The sequence below is a fragment of the Sinohyriopsis cumingii genome, chromosome 8, assembly GCF_028554795.1.
Source record: "Sinohyriopsis cumingii isolate HCF-2022 chromosome 8, ASM2855479v2, whole genome shotgun sequence".
NCBI classification, from domain to species: Eukaryota; Metazoa; Mollusca; class Bivalvia; order Unionida; family Unionidae; genus Sinohyriopsis; species Sinohyriopsis cumingii.
Window position 1 is genome coordinate 49,682,004 of NC_142968.1, and position 23,750 is coordinate 49,705,753.

Sequence of the window (23,750 nt, forward strand, 5' to 3'; positions counted from 1 at the left end):
ACATATTATCTACCCTGTTCACCTTTTTCTGTTACAATTTAGCTACAGATTATTCTTATACGGTGCCGGATTACGAAATAGGTAGAGTAGACATAGGGCCTAGGGGCCCCGCGACAACGGATCAAAATAATATTGATAAAACGTGTTAGGAGATAATTTGCGAAGGGGTGGGCAATATTTCGACTCTATAAGGGCCTAAGGACCTCCACAGGGTTTAATCCAGCACTGTTCTTATATCTGAACACGTCTTTCATTTTGTTTAAAAAAGGGGATTTCTAAAAGTTACAAGGCTGAGGAAATGTGAAGTAATGCTTAAACATGATTAATATCGTGTTATATAAAAAATCGTTGATTTTAGGCCGATTTAGAGGCATTAGTCGTTTCATAATCAATGTATACAAATTAAGAGAAGGAACCTTAAAATCAATTGATTTGGTATTGCAAAACTGATAGTCATTTACTGCTTGATGTGTATTCTCTTATGTATATTCAGGCAAAATCGTTTTTTTTTTTTTTCTTTTTTTTTTTTTACAACATCAAGGTATTTCTAGTCCTCCTCGAGAAGGATCCAAAAATAAATATGTCATAAAGTGGCTGACAGGAAGGTAACTTATATCGATGACAAATCTACCAGAATGTATCACATTTCTGTTCTAAACATCTGTTGAAAATAAATAAGACAAAAGAGCATAGATCTGTATCCTGACACGGAAATTTATTGTTATACGTCGGCAAAACGGCATGAACCATTTTTTCGTTCAAATACCGATCAAGTACTTTCCTTAATCGTATCAGATTAACAAAATGTAATATATTCGGGTAGACTTTATCCAGTCAAAACAAAAACATATCTTTCTATTGGCCACTTTCAGCAATATTTATTTTCCGTCTCTTTCCCCGACGGTTGCCATCGGTAACGTGGAATACCTCTCTGAGTACCGTGTTGTGTACGTGTTTGCACCATGTAATAAGGGGGTGGGATCGGAGTGAGGTGGGGGTTTACAATAAAAATAACAAACTATCTTATGTTTGATAAATTGACCGATAATATGATAACTAATTATAATAAATAGGCAACTTAAACACTACAATGAACAGGGTAGTCATTTTTAATAGATACAACACATTTATGCAAATATATGGGAACGGTGGGTGGATGGTGGGAGAGGGTGAAGCAATGGGCTTTTTATTTAAATGGAGAAATCACTCTGGTGTATATCTTGATATTCAAAATAGAATAACTTAATTTCTTGGACATTAATTCAGTGGTTCCTAAAATAAATTTGTACGCGACCATAAAACAGGTGCATAAACACGGCAATAATTTCTCCAAAATCTAGCATTCTAGCTCCATTCGATGATTATATTGACAAATGAATATAGAGGAGCTTTAGTGACGTGTGCATAATCACAGGAGCATTTTCCACCTGCCATACCGATCTAATGAATTTTGTATGATGCATTCTTGAATAGTATTAGAAATAAAATGTTACTTTATTCGGATAGATTTGAACCTGCCAAGATTAATTTTTCTCGCTGTCGAGTACTTTCAGCAGTATTTAATTTCCGTCTTTTTCCCGTCGGCCACGTTGGATACCTCTCGATCAGTGTGTGTGTGTGCGTGCGTGTGTGTGTGTTTAGGAGGTAGCAGGGGACTTGCACTTTAAAAAAACTATTTTACGTTTTACTTCTGATAATTTAAATATTATTCTGACAAATATGCAATGTTAGCAGTACAATGAACAGGTTATTCAAAACAAAACTTTACGCACATAAGATTACAACATTAAGCATCAAGGTTTGGGGATGTGTGAGACTTATGATTTAAAAAAAAATAAATAAAGCAATCACTATTGTGTGTATGTTACTATTTATGTCGCGTCAATTCTAATTTCCTAGACATTAAAAATAAAATTAAATACAAGTTCAAGAAAATCGTGGAAAAAATAAATGTATAAAATACGCAATAATTTCTCCAGAAGCAAAATCTAGCACCAGTTGATATTTATATTGAATTAATAAAAATTATGGTATAACATAAGCTGTCCTTGGCGATACCTACACAAAATTGCTTTGGTCTCCACAGTTCTGAATATATGGTTGTCATTCTTCATTATACGTTGTAGCGACTACTAATGTACAAAAGGTCTGTACGGCTTTTGTGATTATTTAGGATTAAATTCTTATTTTATGGCGATTCTGGCAGTATTTTGCCGCGAAAGTCAGTCCCAAATATAAACATAATTTTACATTTTACATGAAAACGAAATGGGGGTCAGAGGTAATGAACCGTACTGAACGTAATTATACAATTCATTTAAACAACAAAGAAAATATTATACACAGAATCATTTACTATTACGTATACTCTGTGCAAGTGCATAATTTAAAACCTTTCAATTTCGGCCGTCAGCATGAAGTGACTTGTTAGCCATAATGTCTATAATCCACATTTTAATCGTTGATTTTCTTTACTAAAAGCGGTCCTGGATAAAACTTAAATAAGACCGAGGGACCCCCTTTTATCTGTACAATGTTAATCTGAATATGATTATAGTTCCAAATCGGCTCTTATCAAGCTCTATCCTTTGGTCAAATTCTATTGAGCTCTAACTGGGAAGAGGTCGTTTGTATATTTTGAGTAATTTTGGCCATAGTTGATGGCAGATCGGCGCCATAGGTTAGGTAGTTCTCAAATCGCCATGTCTTGCTTGATCAGCCGTGGCTTAAACAGGCAAACGTTCATCGAAAAGACTGTGCTGAGCTGACTGAAAACAATTTACACGAATCCAAGAAAAAAACTGTTTCTGTATTTTCACTGCGAGGTATTGAAACCATCCTTTATTTCGTGATCGATAACAAGATTATTAAATTATCGGTTGTGGCGGCCATGATGGTTCGGCGAAGTCCTATATTGAGATGATCATCTGTCTAGGTGGAGTAGCGATAACAAGATTTTCAAGATTACAGCCATCGCGTCGAAATTGAAGGTTAGATCAGCAATATTTTCTTTTAGTCGTACTAAGCATCATAAGAAGTCATATGGTTAAAACCCCGTGTCGATAGGAATGTGGGGGGGGGGGGCGGGTAGAACGAGTACTGACACGGTTTTCAAGACGGCTGACGTAACATCTATATACATTTTCATTTAGGATCAACTATCATAATAATGCACTTTGGAGAAAACCACAATCGATATGACCATTTATTTAAAGAGAGTAGCCATGACAATACTTTTACGATGGCTGCCATGTATAATTGGGTCACATCAGCATCGTTTTCATATCCGACCAGTTAGACATTATAAGAAATAATTCAGTGAAGTCCCCAGTAGATAGGGCCATGCATTGAGGCAGAGTAGCAATAATAACATTTTCAATATGATAATAAGATACGGCGTCTATATTGGATGTCTGAATGGCAACATCATTTTCGTTTAGGACCTGCTTGACCATGGAATGAATGTGCGTCTATGTGTATGAAGCATCGTGTTTATCTTCCAGCAATGTAGAAGGAGTAAGAAACTTGAGCCAGCTAGCGCACGGTCTTCTGTTCTTTGACCAGTAGAACAAAAACCCTTGCATAATCATTGGACGTTACCTTCATAATAGGTCACTGGAATGGTTGATACTTTTTATGTAAACACATTCATAGCATTACATGACTGTGCATATAACAGTGTCCACGGAAATGAACTAAATAAAAAATATATGTCACTGTCACCTAGTTTTGTCCATCTTTTTAAGTACTGTTCAGTGTATACAACGGGTTTGGAGCAACTGTACTAAATGCATAACCTAAACGTAATCGATTGAACGTTAAAGTACGTCGCCTTGATCTACTTTTGCACTGGACGAACAATACCCTGCAAGATGCATATACCGATTACGTTTCATAACTGTTCACAAGAAGGGGTCAGAGAAATGCTAGCAAAATGCAAACTAAACTAAACCTTGATGTTTTGGACAACACCTCCATGGCCGTCGGATGTGTTATGCTAATGCCTTGTCTGCGAGAAAAAGATTGAAAGGGTTTACGCCAGAATGTTTCATGTCAAATTTAGCTTTAACTTTGCTGAGAATTTCATCGCATATTTTATTTTCTTAGTGATGATGGCCATATCTGAAAACACATCAACACCATTGCTACAAATTTGAGAGTAAATCACGCCATGGTGCCCCTATTAAAATTGTATTGAAAAGTTATGGTGAAGAAAATGACCAGCGAAGATGAAAGAAACTAATGTAATAAATATAATGAAACGTTACCAATCTCTACGTGCAACCGTATTTAATATTTACCGTTTTCCGTGCACAGAGCTAATGTATCCTCTAACAAGAGATCAAAACGGGCCTGCGATCGTTCACAGAGCCGACATATAATTAAAAGCCAAATGCAGTGGAATTTGGCCAGGAAAATCTGAAAGGTTTCGATGCTTACAACGCCGTCGAATTCACATAATATCAAAACTTATATTTTAATATTTTTCTATAATTAGCAACGTGGCCATATTTGATGACAAATCGGATTCCTGTCAAACCCCACGAAAGCCCCTCAAGCCATAATATTTCCGTTCATATTTGGTAGATGCCTGTTCAGTTGTTTCTGAGAAAAAGTCTTATAAATTATTTTGCGCCAATTGTATAAGTTTGAAAGCCCTTTATATCAGTATGCATTCTACCAACTTGATCAACTTAAGCGGAACAGTATTTGTGAAAATGTTGTTCAAAGATTTAACTAATACAGTACAAGTCGATATGCTTTCTGTCAAATTTTGTCCAGTTCGGTTGAACTGCTGTTAAGAAAACGTTGTGAATATTGTTCTATTTTACATTAATGGCGGATATTTTTTTTACGATGGATCGGCATCATCTGACAAAATGTGAAATTTTGGAATGACGGCGCAGGCAGGGCCATACCATAAGGTCATATATATATATATATATATATATATATATATATATATATATATATATATATATATATATATATATATATATATATATAAGTGTCAATGACAGCCTTATAAAGATACAATAAGCACACAGTATAAAAGATCAAATCCTCGTATAATCTTTTCTTTTATATGCAAAGTACAATTTTTCACACACCTCTTGCAATGTTTACTGAACTCTGCATGTAATACGGATATCCGCAGTTTCTGCATTATATACACACCTGCACAGTATATTCTCCAGTAGAGTTTGGTTCCTATTTCAGCTCTTGTGGCCACCGTATCAAACGTTTTACTCGTATACATATTGGTCCTGACGTCTATCAGAGGGGTCTGGGTAGGCATCTTTGTTGGCTTTGCACTTAATAATAATAATAATGATAATGATAATAGTAATAATAGTAATAATAATTTATGTACTTTCGGTTGTATAATGGAAATAGGTATTATGCACGGTGTCGCAATTGTATGTATTTATGCATGCACACACACACACACACACACACACACACACACACACAGTTAAAACAGTTATTGACATGAATAATTTGACAGTTTTCGGGAAAATTAATGAGAGAGAGAGAGAGAGAGAGAGAGAGAGGTGGCTATGTCAGAATATAGATTTTATGACTAGATCCTTACTAAACATCCATGCCTTGCTTCACGATTCTGACAAGACCATCTGGTGGGACATCATTACACTTCAAGACGAAGATCATATTTTCAACACCGCCTAGAACATAGTCCTCTCCGATTCGAGATCGAATAGAAAACATCAGGAATATGTCTGAATCCTGTTAATAAAATGATCTTTTTATAGATTATTTGGAACGAAATAAAGGATACGCATGCAAACGTGAAAATGACTGCATGAATTTTGGAATATGTTATGCACATGTGGAAATGGCTGTATTGTGGAATATGCTATACAAATGTGAAAAATGACTTAATTGTGGAATATGTGCAAAGGGATGTAACTACTGTGGAATATGCTATACAAATGTGAAAAGGGCTTTATTAATTGTGGAATATACTATGCACATGTAAAAAGGACAGTATCAATTGTGGAATATGCTATGCACATGTGAAAAGGGCTGTATTAATTGTGGAATATGCTACGCACATGTGAAAATGGCTGTATGTATTGTGGAATATGCTACGCGCATGTGAAAAGGGCTTTATTATTTGTTAAATATGCTAAGCACATGTGAAAATGGCTGTATGCATTGTGGACTGATATGCACACGTGAAAGGGCTGTATTAATTGTGGAATATGCTACGCACATGTGAAAATGGCTGTATTAGTTGTTGAATATGCTATGCCTATGTGAAAATGGCTACATGTATTGTGTACTATACTATGCACATGTGAAAATGGCTGTATTAATTGTGGAATATACTATGCACATGAGATAATGGCTGTATTAATTGTGGAATATGCTTGTGAGGTGTCGAATTTTGAAGTACCGAAAATTGAAAGTTGAATGCATTTAGCAATTAAAGTTATTGCAGTTAAGCCAAGAAAGTATTTGTGAAGGATCACTCTGAACTTTCGTCGTCCATCTCCACCATGGTCGGTGTAAACTTCAAAGGAACAATATTTCTGACCCAGTGAAATTGATCGGGGTATCTTAAAACGGTCTTTAGAAGTAAACATTTGAGCTACCAACCCTAACCGCTTGGTAGGAACCTATGTCCATTTATCATATTTTCAAAGGGAAAATTGTCACGCACTATCGTACACAGATTCTGAGCTGTCTAAATCTGATGAAAGAAATTATTTCTTTGGGAAAGATTAAGGACCCTTGCCTACTATAGGGTAAAATAAATTAGGGCGTACACTTTAGAGCAATCTGACTTTAAAGTTACGACTCTAGTGTGATTTTTTTAGTCTGGGAATTTCCTAGAAGAGGAAACTTTGTCGGACTCCGTGGAAGCCTAAAGATTAGTGCTTTCCTCGTGAAACAAGGGACCAGTTGGTCGTAGTGAAAAGGAAAGGCATGTTTAGTGCTAGGACGCGGAAGTCCTGAAAGAAAATCAGCGAAGAGGTACGCAATTTTAGTTTCACGTAATATTCTATTATTTGATTGCTTGTTTATGCAAATGTGTTTGCTATGACTATATTTCTATACTATGTATTGTTTATTCAATTCATGGAAATGTGTTGATGTTAGAGTTGTTATGCTACTTGCTTTATTCAATTTCATGAAAATATGTTTATGCTCGAGTTATTATGTAATATATTTTATTCAATTTCATTGGAAGTGTTGATGATAGAATTGTTATGCAATTTATCTGTTAATTTTACAGTTATTAATTCATTGGTAGAATTGATTGCATGCGATCCAAATGCCGCTGGAACGCGAGGTCAATGTCCTACCGTACTGTCAGAATTTACTCGGTGTGTGGATAGCCACAGGTTCTGAATAACGATTAAGTGAATTGTAGTATGTGCCTCTGAACAGAAAGTATAGTCGTATGGGGTAAATTTGTCCTTTAAGGAACAGCTTTCGGAGAGAAGGACGAGACAGTCCGAAGACAGGAGTACGGAGAAAGAGAGAAAGAAGGACGAGGTCAGAATAAAAGGACCAGGATGTCCTCGAAGGGGCAGAACCTAGAGTTTTGGAAGGATGAACTAGGAGACGTGATATACGATCAAAGTGAATGAAGGTGGTGCAATCAATGGTGGACATTGTGCTCTTCACATGTGCGTAGCATAGTCCACAATACATACAGCCATTTTCACATATGCATAGCATATTCCACAATACTATTGTATTATAGTCGGCACTGGAGGTGTCGTTGAGTTCGGCGACCTTCATGTTTTGATTAAACTAACGAGGCATTAGCATTTAACGTTATATTTGAATATGTATTTGTATAGCATATTCCACAATACACACAGACATTTTTACATGTGCATAGCATATTCCGCAATTAATACAGCCATTTCACATGTGCGTAGCATATTCCACAATCCATCCGACAAAACGAGTTCATATTTTCCCATACAAATGCAGTAACCTTTTCATGATATGCTTATTTGTTTTATTCTACCTAATGCTTAGTTATATTAACAAAATACACTACAAGAAACAAAGTAACTGAATGTATGCCGTATTCCAAACTAAATACACAAGCGCAGATCCATCATTACACAACAACAACATTATTACTGTGCACATAACTTCGCCCAGATAAATTTGAACTTAGTCGCAAGCTCGACATAACTTTCGAAAGACAATGGCGTGTCTAGTTAAAATTGAAATTTGGAGTCATATTGTGAATGAATGAGCATTTCCACAACATTTCCATTTGATCTGGAATTAATAAATCTTGGTATTGTTTTATCGATTCTACGAAATAACGTGATGATGGACTGGACTGATATTCGACAATTCCACAAGAAATGCATCGGATTGAAGAAACGAGGAGAAACGTGTTGACATCTGCAAATGTGTTTTTGCTTCTGTCACTGAATGTTTTAAATCATAATGTAGGGAAAATATGACGTCTTTCAATTGCAATTATCAAAAAGACGCTATGGAATTTAATGCTTATTTCATTTTGAGTGCAGTAAGGAGGATGTAATTGCATTTATATTCAAAATTACAGTACAATTTCGAAATGTGTAATCAATATTGAGAACCTATGACATGGCTCATGTAATTTGGATTTGCAGAACTAAGAAAGTACATTTTGAGGAAATTCAGGATGTAAAACTGCAAGTATATTGTTTTGCCATTCTTATCACCAGCTAAAGAAGACGGTATATGCCTTGTCACTTGTATGTTTTTTGTAAGAACTCTTTCTTGCGTCTGTTGTATAGCTAGCCTAAATCCGAAACACTGTATCAACGCGGAATGTGCCAAAGCAGATGGTATGTGGCATTCCACGAACTATCTGCTTTACTTCATTCAGAAACAAATTTAAACAACCACAACGTAAATCGTCTACTACGCGTGTAAATGATTTGTTTGCAAATCAGAAGTGCATGCGTGTGCGTCCATTGTTTGTTTGCAATAGAAAGTAGTTCCTTTATGCACGTGAATGTAATATGTGTATTTGCACGCGAGTTCAGTATCGGGTAATATTGCACGATTCTGTCAATGTAAAGTGATCGGAGGGGAAAAAAGAGCATATAATAACTCTGGTTTATTTTATAAACAATAAATTGCACTAGGAAATTCTCAACTTCAGTTTATATATATATATATATATATATATATATATATATATATATATATATATATATATATATATATATATATATATATATATATATATAGTTACTCTCATCCATTAGGTGGTCTCGATGTAAAGATTGTAGTGCAATCCTGAATATATCATTGTAGGTATCGACTACAATCTGAGAAAACTACGGATTCTTCAGAAGACTGCAAGCAGTAAAAGAGCAAGAACAAGTCAACATTATTCAAAAGCTTCCAGAACATGGATACATTAAGATGTGGACAAAATATTTAAAGGATATTGCCCAAACAAATTAACCCCATGAAAATGCAACAAACTCGACATAGCACCGTATTTTCGTTTGCACACAAAACTCAGCCAAGTGCGAACACACTAAATTTGCTCTCCTGTAATCAGCCGGCAAATGAGTGTCTATATTGTTCGTTGTATATATGGTTGCATGGAAAAAGTGTAAAGCTTGATATACCAGCGCGTTGTGCGAGGATGGGTAAGGGTCTACATTAATCGCATTTTGTCGTGTGTTCTATACGAATAAATAAGGTATCTGTGATTTCATAATACGGTCTTAAATGTTCTTATCGTCTCTAAAGACGTGTTTATGTATACGCTCGGTAGAGCAGTTTTAACGCTACGTTGGAAAATGTATATTGTACGCAAGGGAAGAAAAAAATCAGAATACGGCAACGCTGTGGTATACAGTGTTTACACTTATGCTTGCGCCCAAGTCAACAAGAAACCAAAATTTTGTGTCGTTCCTACGTACATGTATGCATCTTCTAACAAACGGCCGTTGCAGTCTTGCCTCCCACAATGTTAAAAGTTCCTGCACATCTTCGACAGTAAGTACTGAGTCATATATCGACCGCTTCATGTCCTTCCTATGTATCGACCGTTGCATATCTCTCCCGAAGATGTTCCAGCTTAGCTTGATGATGTTTTGTGCGGAGACTCAACTTCGCCGAAAGGTACAAGAGGTTTATTTCACTGAACTGTAACATTTGTAACTTGTGCTATTGGTAAAGTATAACCCTATGCAAGCAGCATTCAAAATAATATATGACGTCATACATTTGATGTGAAGTGTAACGGATATATGGGCAGCAACTTTACACAAAAAGAAGAAATGATAATATAACTAATTTGATGGGCTACACTTTTGCTTTTGAAAAGAAATGTGCCAAAACTTAAAGAAAACCCCTCGGAAACGAAATCTAAAATTGTCAAAAATAAACTTTTCAAACACAACATAACCAATATTCATGGTCTTGTGCGTTATTTAGCATGTGCATTACCTGACTGAACTTAAAATGACTACTCAGAAATCACAGAAGGTGATTACACTTTTGAAACGTGAGGTAAGAGTCCAGATAACAATCTCACCATCTTGCGTCATAAGAAAGCTGCATATATTTGTGGGTTTTCGATTGTGCAATTGTGACCCAGCCAACAACAGCAATTAGTTGAAGAGTCTGAAATAATTGGAGCCTCTTGGATAAGAAAGCTAGTCGAAAAAAACATCTTCAACGTTTTATTGGTGCGCCACGTAGTTGGCTATAGCAAAATTAGGTCAAAGACCACGTCAAACCGTACGTCTTTTACAAGCTGGCGGAGTCCGATTCGGAGCTAGTTTTTGCTTGTAACTTTTTTACGATATGAAATATTTCGCTAATACGAGATAGCGCACCAAAACATTGACGCAAGTAGCTTTTTTTTTTCTTACCTGGTCTTCTTATCCGATGCAGTCTGGTTTCATCGAATCCTTTGAAAAACGGTAACGATTGGTTGAAGCATAAGCCTGCTGACAAAAAGCTCAAAGCATTCCACATAGCCTGGACGTTAGATGGTAAAATTGGGTAACATACAAAATTAATTAGATTTTTCTGGTGCATGCGCATACGTCAGCTTCAGTTACAATTAGTCTACTTTAGAAACAGACTTGCATAGATTTCTGGAAGCGTGGTCCATTCAAGGTTTCATATCCATTGACCTTGTGTGCTAGAGACAATTTTTTAAAACCAATTAGTCAAAATTAACTGAATATTTGTATTATAATCTTTGTTGAGCCACACAGAATAAACGAGAACAGAGGCGACTGTGGTATGAAACTTAGAGCTCCTCGCTTACTCCACAAGCCTACTGGAGCTCTCAGAGATATTCTTTGACGAAGTCAGCAAATGGAATATTTCAATTCACTGTCGTAATAACTTACCCAGTAGCATCCATTTATGATTGCATATGTCTTTTTCTCGTTCAGGTTCGTTTTGCACGGGCCGTTCGTGTCATTAGCGAACACTCCTGTATAGACTGCTGGGTCTGGGTTACTGGCTACGATCGAACCATTTGACTCGCAGGCTGAAAGTAGGCAAGTGTAACCGGCTGAGTCTTCGGTGTAGTTGTAGGTCCAGAATGAATACAAGCAAAAAGAGAAACCATTGTTGTTTGTCCTCATCGTCATCATCATCGTTATCAATGTCTCGTCATCGTTGTCGTCACAAGTATGCGTATTATTATTATTATTATTATTATTATCATCGCAATAGTCGTCAACATGAATTTCGTCACATACACAACCTTTAATCTATTGTCAAAAATAGTAGGAAATCAGAATATATAAACACAATATACTGTTACTGACGATATATATATATATATATATATATATATATATATATATATATATATATATATATATATATATATATAGAGAGAGAGAGAGAGAGAGAGAGAGAGAGAGAGACAGACAGAGAGACAGACAGAGAGACAGAGAGACACAGAGAGAGAGAGTTCATTACTGTAATTAATTGCAGTTGTCATTGCCGGTGTAGAGAACATTACTACTTGGAAAATCAAGACATACGTACGCTGTTGAATCTGCAAAAGAGGAGGGTAAAGCATATATTTAATTTTATGAAAATCAAAAAGATATGAAATGAAAATCGTAAATTAATCAACTGAAATATAAACCATTGTTTCAATGGTCTGTAAATAGTCTATACGTCTGTCATTGTTTTTGAAGTTTATGCACCACACCAATATTTCCAACCCAAACGCTGTGACCAATCATTGTGAATGGCTTGCACTTGGAACACACACACACACACACACACACACACACACACACAGAGTTTAGGTGAAATCTCAAAGGCAGGGTCACAAAGACCAAATAAAGAAAATGATTTTCGCACAGCAAATTTAGCTGTAGACCATGTACCTTGACGAAGCATTGGCTTGCGCTCGAAGCAAGAATGTCACCTTCTGATTTGTGGGTCAAGTGGTCAGAGGTCAAAATCATTGCAACGCAATAAAGGGCAAAAATATTTGTAAAAATGGCTGGAATTTGAAAATAAAAAAGTACACCAAAATGTATGAACAGTTTGCAAGTATGCAGCTCCTCTTTCTGTGTTCAATGGAAGAACTCCTAACTTTACAGTGATAAAATCGGGAGTAAACTGTATTGGCTTTTAGTGCACTAAATTGCTGTTGGGGCTTAGGGGTGTGCTATGGACGTGTGTGTGGAATAGTCTCGTTCAGTTAGACTTTCGCGTGACTCTTGACAGTTTTATGCCGACATAGTCTGGTCAAGTCCTGTACATTTGATTTTTGCCGGTAGGTGCCGTTTATTTCTTTCTCTTCCATCCGAACACAGGTGTTCGTTACAAAGAAAATTTGGAGCATCCGTCCGTGAATCAAGGGATGGGGGTTCTAACATGTGTTATATTGTTACAGGTTAGAACCCCCATCCCTCGATTCATGGACGGATACTCCAAATTTTCTTTGTTACGAACCCTTGTGGTCCAAAAATTACATCAGCTATTCCATAAAGAATTGATGTCCAAAAAAAAGTCAATGCATGCTTCCTTTTTGCCCTCGGCGAGCTGGTGTCGTTGCTTGATGATTTTCAAGATGTTTATACAGAAAAGAGATGCTGTAGTACCCATACATATTTTATGTGTTTGGTTCAAAACATAAGTATGTGGAAAAAATTCATTTTTGTGGTCCACGTTTTAACCTAGAACACTGAATAGTCCATCTACCAATCCTATTTTGTTGTAAGCCATGTTTTGAGAGTAAATGTCTTCTTATAGAACTTTACCAAACACTGCGCATGTGTATGATCTTGCAGAGTCACGCGGGAAGTCATGTCGAACGAAATTAGGTGGATGGGAAAACGGATATATTGGGAAATGACTACACGGACTGATTGCGGATTACTAATTATTCAACTTCTCATACAATGCTTATGCCGTCCATTCGGATGAAGAAAAATGGAACGATAGCAACCTGCCTGGTACAGCCTATTCCTGAGCATGCTAAACTATTATTAAAAAGTTCCAATCGCGCATAATTCAGAAATATTAAATAAATAAATAATCATCCTCTTGAAGTCTGTCTGCAAATCAGTTTTTCGATGAAATCTTTGGCATAGTTCTAATATATAAAATGCATTCCAATAATTCGTTTTAAAAACAAAAAAAAAAAACACCACCACCCGCCAAAAAGATTCTAAATGACAACTGCTAGTGCTACCAAATAGTAAAATTTCAATAGGCCTTGTAAAGAAGCTGGTTTTCGCAAAGTGTTAGTAGAAAGTTGAAGAATACAATGAATATGAATGAGAGAGAGAGAGAGAGAGAGAGAGAGAGAGAGAGAGAGAGAGAGATTTATCTGAAACTGATTACCTCCATGTCCGCAATTCGTTTCAATTCTGTATGAAATTTACAACCTGGGGTAAGTTCAAAACGTGGATTGATGACTACTGAGTGCAACAAAATGATGGGAAGCTCGTGCAACACACCCAAATAGACTGGCTTAACCTCACATAAAAGACAGCATACATCTGTTTAACCCGAACCGTTAAACATGTACGTGCAGCAGTTGTACATTACGTTGGATGAATACACATGCAGTTCGTGCTGACCGTTATGACGTAGATTTTCCACTGTCTTGAAAAGTTATGCGTTACTGTCATATTTAGATAGTCTAACGAAAGAACGTCGAATACGATGCTAGAATGGGGGAACCATTTGACACCTAAATCGTTTTCAGAAGGCAATATTTTCTCTTGAAGACTAATGGGGGTCTGTGGGGTGGGGGAGAGTGTCCACATTTAAGTACCCATAAAAAAGCGGTCACATCGCCACTCGAACCCGCTGCCGTACTTATTTGCATCAAACAACTAGTTATCTTTCTGAAACATTGTAAACAATAGGTCTGGTCTTAGCTTCATAGCCATCCGTCTTTCTCATTATTCCACCCACTCATAATTATACATTTATGTAGACTTATTCTACAACTCAAAGCCTATGTACATAGAGGATATTTGCTTGAAACGATTGAATATCGGATATATTTCATCGAGTGGATGAAAAACGCAGTATTTGCACTAGTGGCGAAGCCACGAGTGAAAATACTAGAGTTTTTCACCCACGAGATGAAATGTATCCGTTATTCACTCGTTCAAGCAAATATTCTTTTTATTTTATGCTCACATAAGTTGGCTACCAAAAGTTTGTGACACAGTGAATTAGCAGATTTCTTACGGTAATGTCAGCTGTTTACCGTACATGTTCTGCTGTGATATGTGTACCTGCGCATACAGTTAGTTCCACATCAGATTGATACAAATTAACTGATATTTCCAGAATAAGAAACTACAAGTTTCAAGGATAACAGACACGGATTATTAATAATGACAATTACATGTACATAAGGAAAAAGTAGTTCACTGACAGAAAATCAAAGGGAGGTAAGTATGTTCTGACCCAAAAAGTAGTTCCTGTAGTGAAAAAATAGTTATTTTTTCACTACAGTGAAATATCAATATTATTTTAATTAGAAAATTAAGTAAGTCACTGCTTAGCATAAAATAAATAGGACAGATCGAACACGTAACTGTCTAAACCATGTGCACATCTAAAGACCGTTCCCATTCATATGTAGATATAATACCGAGAATATAGCGCACCAAAAAAAAACCAGTTTTCAAGTGTCATGATTTAAGCTGAACGAATCTCTCCAATTATATCTTTTTTTTTACGTTTTAGAGGCTTAGGAAATATATGTTTTTAGCTGACCCCACCTTTGCAATGGTGTTTCTAGCTAAACGCATCTCTTCGCCAGTGACATGTTTTTAACTGAACGCATCTCTCCAATATGTTTTTGCGGTTTAAAAGCTTTGGAATGATATGTTTTTACGTTATAAAGGTTTATGAATTATGTTTTTCTTTTTCGGTTTAAAAGCTTATGAATGATATATTTTTAGCTCAACGCACTTTTCCAATGATGTGTTTATATCGTTTAAATGAGTTCGAACGATATGCTTAGACGGTCTCTCCAACGATATGTTCATGGTGTTCTAATGATTCTTAGTGATATGCTAGCATGATCTATGTACTGTTGTGTTTATGGGGGTTTAATGGGATTTAACAATGTGCTCAAATAGTCTCTCAGAATAGATGTCTATATTGTCTTAATAGGCTGAATGATATTCTTAAATTGTCTCGATAGTAATGAATTCATTGTGATCAATGAGTTTAATGATATGCTTAAATCGTCTCCAAAGTGCTATGTTTGTGGCATTTTAATGGGTTTGCTGGACATGCATGAATCGTCTCTCAAATGATGTGTTTATAGAAAAAGATTCCAAATATAGCAAATAAAAAACCATTTAAAATAAAGGTAGCATAATAGATTCCAGGTAAAGTTAATTTTCAATTCTATAATACAGCAATTAAAATTAATTATTATTAAAATTGCCCAGGACAGTAAGTCTAGATCAGTCTAAATGAACATATATTCAAATAGATTAGTACATTGTGTAAAATAAAATGAAATGAATTTATATCATACAATATAGTAAGTAAAGTTTGCCCGTGTTAATATAATCAAAATCACATTTAACGTAATAGTTATCTTTACCGAGATAAGTTAAATAGTATGATTAGAAAATTCTTGATAGAATTTTGTCAAGTGAAAATATATAGTAGTAACAATAAAGATCTAAATAATTTGCATAACAAATAAATCTAAATCAAGCTATGACATTAATATATTCTTTAAAATATAACTACATAATTTAATCTTACTAGTTATGTTATGTTTTAAACATATTTTATTGTCATTTTATTAAATAGCATGATTCGACACGTATTGTTCAGTCCATCTAGACCTTTCCCAAAACATACCAACAAATGATCCATACATGGCATTTATTTAATATGAATTTGAGTTCGTCCAATATATATTATAAAATAAACAACACCAACACGTAGAATGTGTGACTGGTTTCGCTTTAATGCTTCATCAGACTGAATTCAGTATCATTGCTTACGTCATTAAATGTTGTTTCTAAGTGATCAATGAAATAAGCAATATGAAATATGACATACACAAGATGACGTCATAGCTTACATTTTTAACCTAATTGTCTTATACTTTAACGAATAATTTACACGGAGATATGTATATACAGAACAGATTAATGATATCTTGATACATAAAAATACGTAAAACTGGAGGGGCGCCGAGTGGTCTAAAGCGCTCACCGTTATGGATCACTGCCATCTCACCTCTGTCTGCGTGGGTTCGAGTCTAGGATTCGGCCAATGTGGGTATGTGAGAAAGCTTGCCAGTAGCTTCTCGTGGGTCGGTGGTTTTTCCCGGGCATTTTCCCGGGTTCTTCCTCCACCATTAATTCTGGCCGCCATGCATAGCCTATCGCGTGCTGAATAAAAGCGCTAAACTCCACAACAACAACATAAAACTGGATCTTAAAGGTACACATATCTCTATTGATAACTATATCTAAAATTTATGACTAAATAGAGATAAACAGTTTTATCAATATTTTTATTATGTATAATGTACACTTATTAAAGATATAGAAGAAGAAGAAAAAAATAAAAAAATAATATATCTTAATATATTCTTGACAAATGTTAAACAGTTCGTCAGAACTCAATTTATATAATAACAAATTATGGCGTGCATAATGCTTGCTATCAAGTATTTTATAAATAATTAATCATTTTATATTGAGAATTATTTAAAAATGCACTTTCATTTTTAAAGAATTAGTAACTAATTTTTATGATATTAGTTTATACTTTTACCAATTAAATTATTCTGCAAAATAGAATAATATAAAAATATTCTTATCTAATTGTAAACAGGGTACGTAATTCATGAAAAAGAAGAAAAAAAAGAACAGGATTAATGAATGTCATATAGTGTTTTTGAATTTAGACCTTTTGGATATACCGTATTAAGACGGTGAATCCAATATGTTTCCTTTAGCAGACGTTCCATCTCAGAATGAGCTTTAACAATAGGTTGGAAGGAGAAATCTTGCAACGTATGTGAAATTTTGCTAAAATGTACGGCAACATGAGATGAAAATGGTTGATCGAAATAAATTTTTTTATATCCGATCTATGTTGGTTCATACGTTTAGATATTTGTTGACTGGTTTGTCCAATATATTGGATGCCACATTTTTTGCATGTTATCAAATAAATAACATTTGATGTTGCACAATTAGTATCACAACGCACATTTAAAAGTTTCTTTCGTATTATTACTATTGAAAGAAGTATTTTCATTAATAAATGAACAGTGTGGACATTTAGGTCTATTACATTTAGTTGATGTTTTTTTATAATTTGGAATTATGAAATCTTTAAGATTTTTAGTTCTTTTATAAGCAAGTGTGGGTTTGCTTTCGTGTAGCGATTTAACACTTGCTTTACATGGTAAGTTTACTAAATCCCAATATTTATCGATAATCTTACCTATATTTGACAAACCTGGATTATATTCAATAACAAAAGGAATGATATATTTCTACTTTTGATTTTTACATTGTAAAGATTCAAGTTGTGTCAGAGAAGATACTTTTTGGAAAGCGGTATTAATGCTGTAATAGGGTAATTTCTATTTAAAAATTGCTGACTTAACTCTGTCAAAGATGATTTAAAAACAGCGTCATCCGAAATAATTCTTCTGTATCTTTTTGCTTGACTATATGGTATCCCATTTTTACATGATTTAGGATGGCATGAAGAATATTCAACATATTGATGAATATTCGTGTTTTTAACATGAGTGTGGGGTTTGCACGCATTGGGGTGGGGTTCTTCCAATATAATTTAATTAAATTATGATGAAAGTTCCACCCTGGCTCGTGAGGTTAGAAAGTTAAATTAGTGACAAGGTAGATTTACAGCTCTGAGCCCCCAGTCAGCTATGCCGACGGTTAAATTATAGAGAACACGAAGATGAAATTCAATCAATAACAATTTAATAAATTTGATAATTTAAAACGATAACTTCCAATCACTCGTCTTTCCCTCGACCAAGTGACAGCCTAATTCATCCCGTGATTTACAGTGTGAGTTCGATTTTCCCCCTGTCCTTGCATCTACTCATCTATTTCTTTCCCGCTGATTCCTTCCTTCTTTCCGTTCCTCTAACTCCTCCTTTGTCTCCGTTTCCCTCTCCACTATCTCCTCCTCCAATTTCGCTCCCAGACTTCAATTTCTCCTGACGTCTCTCCTTTCTTCTCCTTTTCTCCGTCTCTCTATCTGAGACTACGGGACCAAACTGTAACTGGTCTGTCCCTCAAAGCTTCCTGTGAAAAACCACAAGGCGTTAACATATGTTTCATCGAATCTCACCTCACACTATATCGACAATTAATCATCAGATAAGCTATCACGGTTTCGGTCACGCATGCATACACATCGAAATTCCCACACACTTCTTGCATGGTAAACAATGGCGTAATAACACGGTATCAGCGAATTGTTATACAGACATCAATACATTGCGTCACGTCAGTATATACGCATATATATTTAATCTCATCGTACTACAATCTGACAACAATCAGACGCATGTCTGTATATTACAAATATTCAACAATGGCAAAATCTATAATCATATGAACACATGTGTTAGTCTACTATAAAATACCCACATTGCGAATTACAATATTAACTCTTACGACGGCTAGCAAGCTATATAATTCTTTACAAATATCAACCCATTTCTTCAAAATATGCAAACATATTAACAAAACAAAGTAATTCTTCGTACTACGATTCTAGTAATAATAAAGTATGCATACGACCTACAATTAAAAATGCAGTCGCATTCCACAAAGACCGAACAAATATCCCACTGACCTTATTTGAAGCTCTCTGTACTTAGAATTTCCTGCTTTAAGATTTTCCCGCCAATAACGAATGGCTATTCGGAGTTACGCTAACCTCCACTCTGGGTAATTTCTCTCAGCGAACTAACTCTTGCCGGAAGACGCGGATATATCATTCTACCCAAATCAAGGTCTCTCCCCTATCTCGATTCTGATTGGGTGGCGCTGTGACACTGTCCAATCGTCTTAGCGGCCAGTTCAACCTGTCTGTCTGTCTGCAGGGAAAAGAAGTTAAGACACTCCCACTTCTTCAGGCAACTTCTTTTGATCTTGGACAACATTTCCACATCTAGGTGATAATTGGCTATCTGTGGTTTCGCAACTCCTATGTCCGGCTCTCCACTTCTAACTACGGCAATCTTACGTAACGGATTAGTGCTAGCCTTCGGCAATGTTTAACATCATACAATGGCTTCTCAGAATTACCTTGATTATACATGTTTCAAACTGGGGCTACTCTGGGTCGGGGTAAACATGACAATGAGCCATGGTAGTAATGTAATTCTTTTTCATTTTTCACGACATCTACGTCCAAAATGATACTTTAGTTGAAAAGATATTGAATGTAAATTTTATTGTTGGATGTAACTTGTTTAAACTGTCTATAAAATAATAAAGGTCTTCTAATGAATAATTCCAAATCATAAAGACATCGTCTAAAATTCTTAACGATATATATGGTTTTAAGAGGCATTTATTTAAAAAATCATTTTCTAATTTTCCCATAAATAAAGATGCATAAGCAGGTGCCATAGGACTACCCATTGCTGTTCCCATTTTTTGGAGATAGGTTGTATTACCAAATTGAAAAAAGTTATTAATATATATTTATTTACGTACCATTTTGTTGCTATACGTATATGACTGTGTTCCGCTTTCTCTGATATGCGTTTTGTTCAGGGACTGTTTCTCTTATCTTATAAAAAAAAAAAACAAATACGATGATGTTGCTTTCTTGGAATACAGGTGATGCCTTATTTCTGCTTTTTCAAATAACTATTTACCGTAGAACGAATGATTTAATTCTATTTTAACAACCGAAAATGATGCAAACTTTGATCTGGCAAATTTGCTGTATTTATTAATGTTGTTATTACCACCAATAACTGAATAAACGTTTCGTCTTAATCCCCCCAAAACCTATAATTAGCATGCCGTTACATTCATCCTTAATTTTCCCAGCATGTTAATTAGAAAGAACATGTAAAGGGAGATAACCTGGGTAATCTCTGATGTCGTGTTGTATTACATGGCTGCTTTTTTGTATTATAAATATTTTCTGCTTTGAAGTCAAATAAAGACGATTAGTATCCGTATATAATAATGTGATATTTTACCATATTGATCTTTTAAGTGATCAAAATAAAAAAAAAAATCATATATCTGCAATTTACTTATATCTAATACCTCTTGCTCAGTATAAACATGCTGATTAAGCATTACTTTAGACTTAAGTTTATGGGCGTATTTTAGGTGTTCAATAAATAGTTTTCTTGTTATACATTCGATGCTGACATAATATGTTCTAAATATTTCAATTAACATATTGTGTCAGTTCTTATCATTATTTATTAATAACTGATCAATATGTTTTCTTTCCGTCCTTTTAATTTTTTAATGGATATAATGTTTCCCATCAAAACACAATAACAGATATTTCGTTATTTAATTTCTCAAATTTACGAACATACTTGACTTTTCATAGTTCTTCCGATTATCTAGCTAGAGGCTACTGACAATGATTGCTCAGTTTTGTATTTTAAAGCAGAAAATACCACAACAGTATTTTACTGAGAGATAAATATTAAACCATATTTTTTTAAAATAAAAATAAAAATTTAGAAAGAGACAAGTTATGAGAATTTTTCTAATATGGTGCTAGTAAATTTGGAATAGATTAAATTAATGACTGTACTACTTATGGGGTTTTCTGAATTAAAGTAAAATCAAACTGTGCTATTAATGTCACTAGGTACTAATTAGATACTTAGAAGAATTATGTATATTGAAGTATGTGAACCATTTAGTTGAAATAGCTCTGATATGGTTACCAAGAGATGCATAAATTAAACAAAGGCGCATCAGCATTAAGAACGAAGACAGTATATGCTTTGAATGGCCTGTATTAGCTAGGCAGTAAGTAGCGTACTAACGGGGCGGGGGTAGAGGCAAGTATTACATTTGTCAAAATTAATTCCTCACCCCAGTGAAATGAAATAAAAATAAACATATTTTCATATCAGTATATGTTACCTATCGCTTTTGTGTTGCTGAATTTGCCAATGTGGTATGAGACTAACGACATACGTAAAAAGGTATGCACACCTTACTAATCGCATAAAGAAAACATGCCTTCGTTTTGGTGAGCCAGTGATCGACGTTAGAAGCAAGAGGAAGCAGTATGTGACAACCAAAATTCGAGTTTTATATCCTTCAATGACGAGTGAGTTACATGAACATATAAAGTAACAATGGCTCGAACCTCATGGGTTTTAATCTGTATGAATAAGAAGTCTTCTCGCAAAGGGACTGATAAACCGCCTCGATCGTTAGGGCAATTCACCAAAAAATAGTAGAAGTCGAAGTATCATCAGAGCCCTTTAAGTAAAAGAAAAGACGTTTCCTACCCTACCGTCCTCCGTCGGAGAAGATTAAAATAGGACCTTAAATTCTTAATTAGGACCAAGACTCGATCTGGATCATATACAAATTGAAAATGGAGATGCATAAAACTGATGTGAAAACCTGGAGTTTCGTCTGTTAATTTTGGCGGAGAAATAATCCTTAAGATCCTGTTTGGCTAAGTTAACAATTGGGGTGTGTTTCCTTGCGACGGTTAGTGTTTTCTAAATGGCTTATGCTGTAAAAATAGTCAACGTTTATCTGCGGGAGGCACGAAGTCTTGTCTCCCAGGAAAATAGGAAGTATTTTACTCGTGCCAAAAGGGACATTAAGGGACATTTATTAGAAAATGTTGGGAGAGGATTCTATAAAAGAGGAAAAGAAACCATGATAAAAAATGTCTTAGTTTCATTCAATTCTGTTTGCTGAGCGTCTGAAGATAACTGTTTGAATTTATTTTCATAGTTTCATTCAGTTATTCTTGATATGATTCTTAAGACAATTGTTTGAATGCATTTGTCTTAAATGGTATGTGTTATTCTGATAATTGCTTACATAATTGTCTTGATAGGAGTCTTGAGATAATTGTTTTAATTTATTCGTTTGTAAATACTAGGAATTAATAATATTGGATCTGAAGGAAGTTTTGCCACTGACCAACACTTATCAAAGTAGTGATGAATAGTTCATGCTGAAAGGGGCCTATTTGTTAATTGCATGAGATAAGATCAGATTATTCTTTTGATAAATTAGTAACGGGGACCAGATCTGTAGAAAAAATCATTATCTGTAATATGTTTCGTTTATGGAATTAACTGAGCTAGAATTTATATGGCAGCTCGATGTATTAAATGAATAAATTACGTTCTTATACTATATAATAAAAATGCATCTAAACAAATTACTCCTTGGTATGCAAAGGTTGTGTCCTGGAATCATATTAGCAGTTAGTGTATGTTTGAATTACGACATAACGATATCTGACGTAACGAGAGAGCAGATGATGTTCTATGCAAGAAGACTCAACAAACTATTTATCTGCATATCTAATTTAAAAAAGGAAATATCTCCACGGTGACGTAGAAGAAACACGATCATGCAGTTAATGACCCTTAAGAGGCTGGATGCCAGAGAAAAGTCAATAGGCAACAACATAAGGTAGCCAGATGGATAAATCGACCCCACCCTACTATCGGTGTTGACCCTGGAATGACCGACAACCAAGCCACATGTTATGCAGGCAAGCTGGACAATTTACTTCGAAACGCTCACTTGATTTTATGATGAAATGTGTCATATATGTGTAAACAGAGCCGCTAATTGCACATTTACTTACTTTTGGTAATTCTTTTGTAGTAGAAGTGTATCCTTCAAGTGTCTTATACAAATTTAGTTGTTTTTTTTTCTTTCTCTCTTATTGATTGTATTTTATGTTTTATATACGGGGGTTCGTGTGGTTCTATTCGATATCTCTGCTCAGATTTCCATTTATTCCTTCCGTAAATGCCATCGTTTTATTATTTACTCGATCCGGGATATTTCATAATTACATAATCCCGGCAGTTTTCGGATATAGGCCTAAATGCTTGTATTTATTGTTTTAAGGATGTGATTTCAAGGCATGGCAGTGTATAATAATTTAGGTACAACGCATATCCAACTATGTTCATATTATACAGGGAAGACATTATATTTTAATAGTTAGATATGTCTGTTTCAGTGCACATTTTTAAAACTCTTATTTTTCAG

General features: G+C 35.0%; 1 protein-coding gene across 1 annotated transcript in view; it reads right to left on the reverse strand.

Moving 5' to 3' along the window:
- LOC149793471 (uncharacterized) overlaps positions 1-13,957 on the reverse strand; it is a 33,104-nt gene extending 19,147 nt beyond the window's left edge. The window contains exons 1-5 of the mRNA XM_089966385.1: positions 13,846-13,957; positions 11,959-12,037; positions 11,376-11,518; positions 5,597-5,748; positions 5,179-5,315 (exon numbers count right to left, since the gene is read on the reverse strand). Coding sequence (XP_089822511.1) covers positions 5,179-5,315; positions 5,597-5,748; positions 11,376-11,518; positions 11,959-12,037; positions 13,846-13,851 — 517 coding nt within the window. The 5' untranslated portion in view covers positions 13,852-13,957. The remainder of the gene's footprint in view (positions 1-5,178; positions 5,316-5,596; positions 5,749-11,375; positions 11,519-11,958; positions 12,038-13,845) is intronic.
- Positions 13,958-23,750: the final 9,793 nt, after the last annotated feature.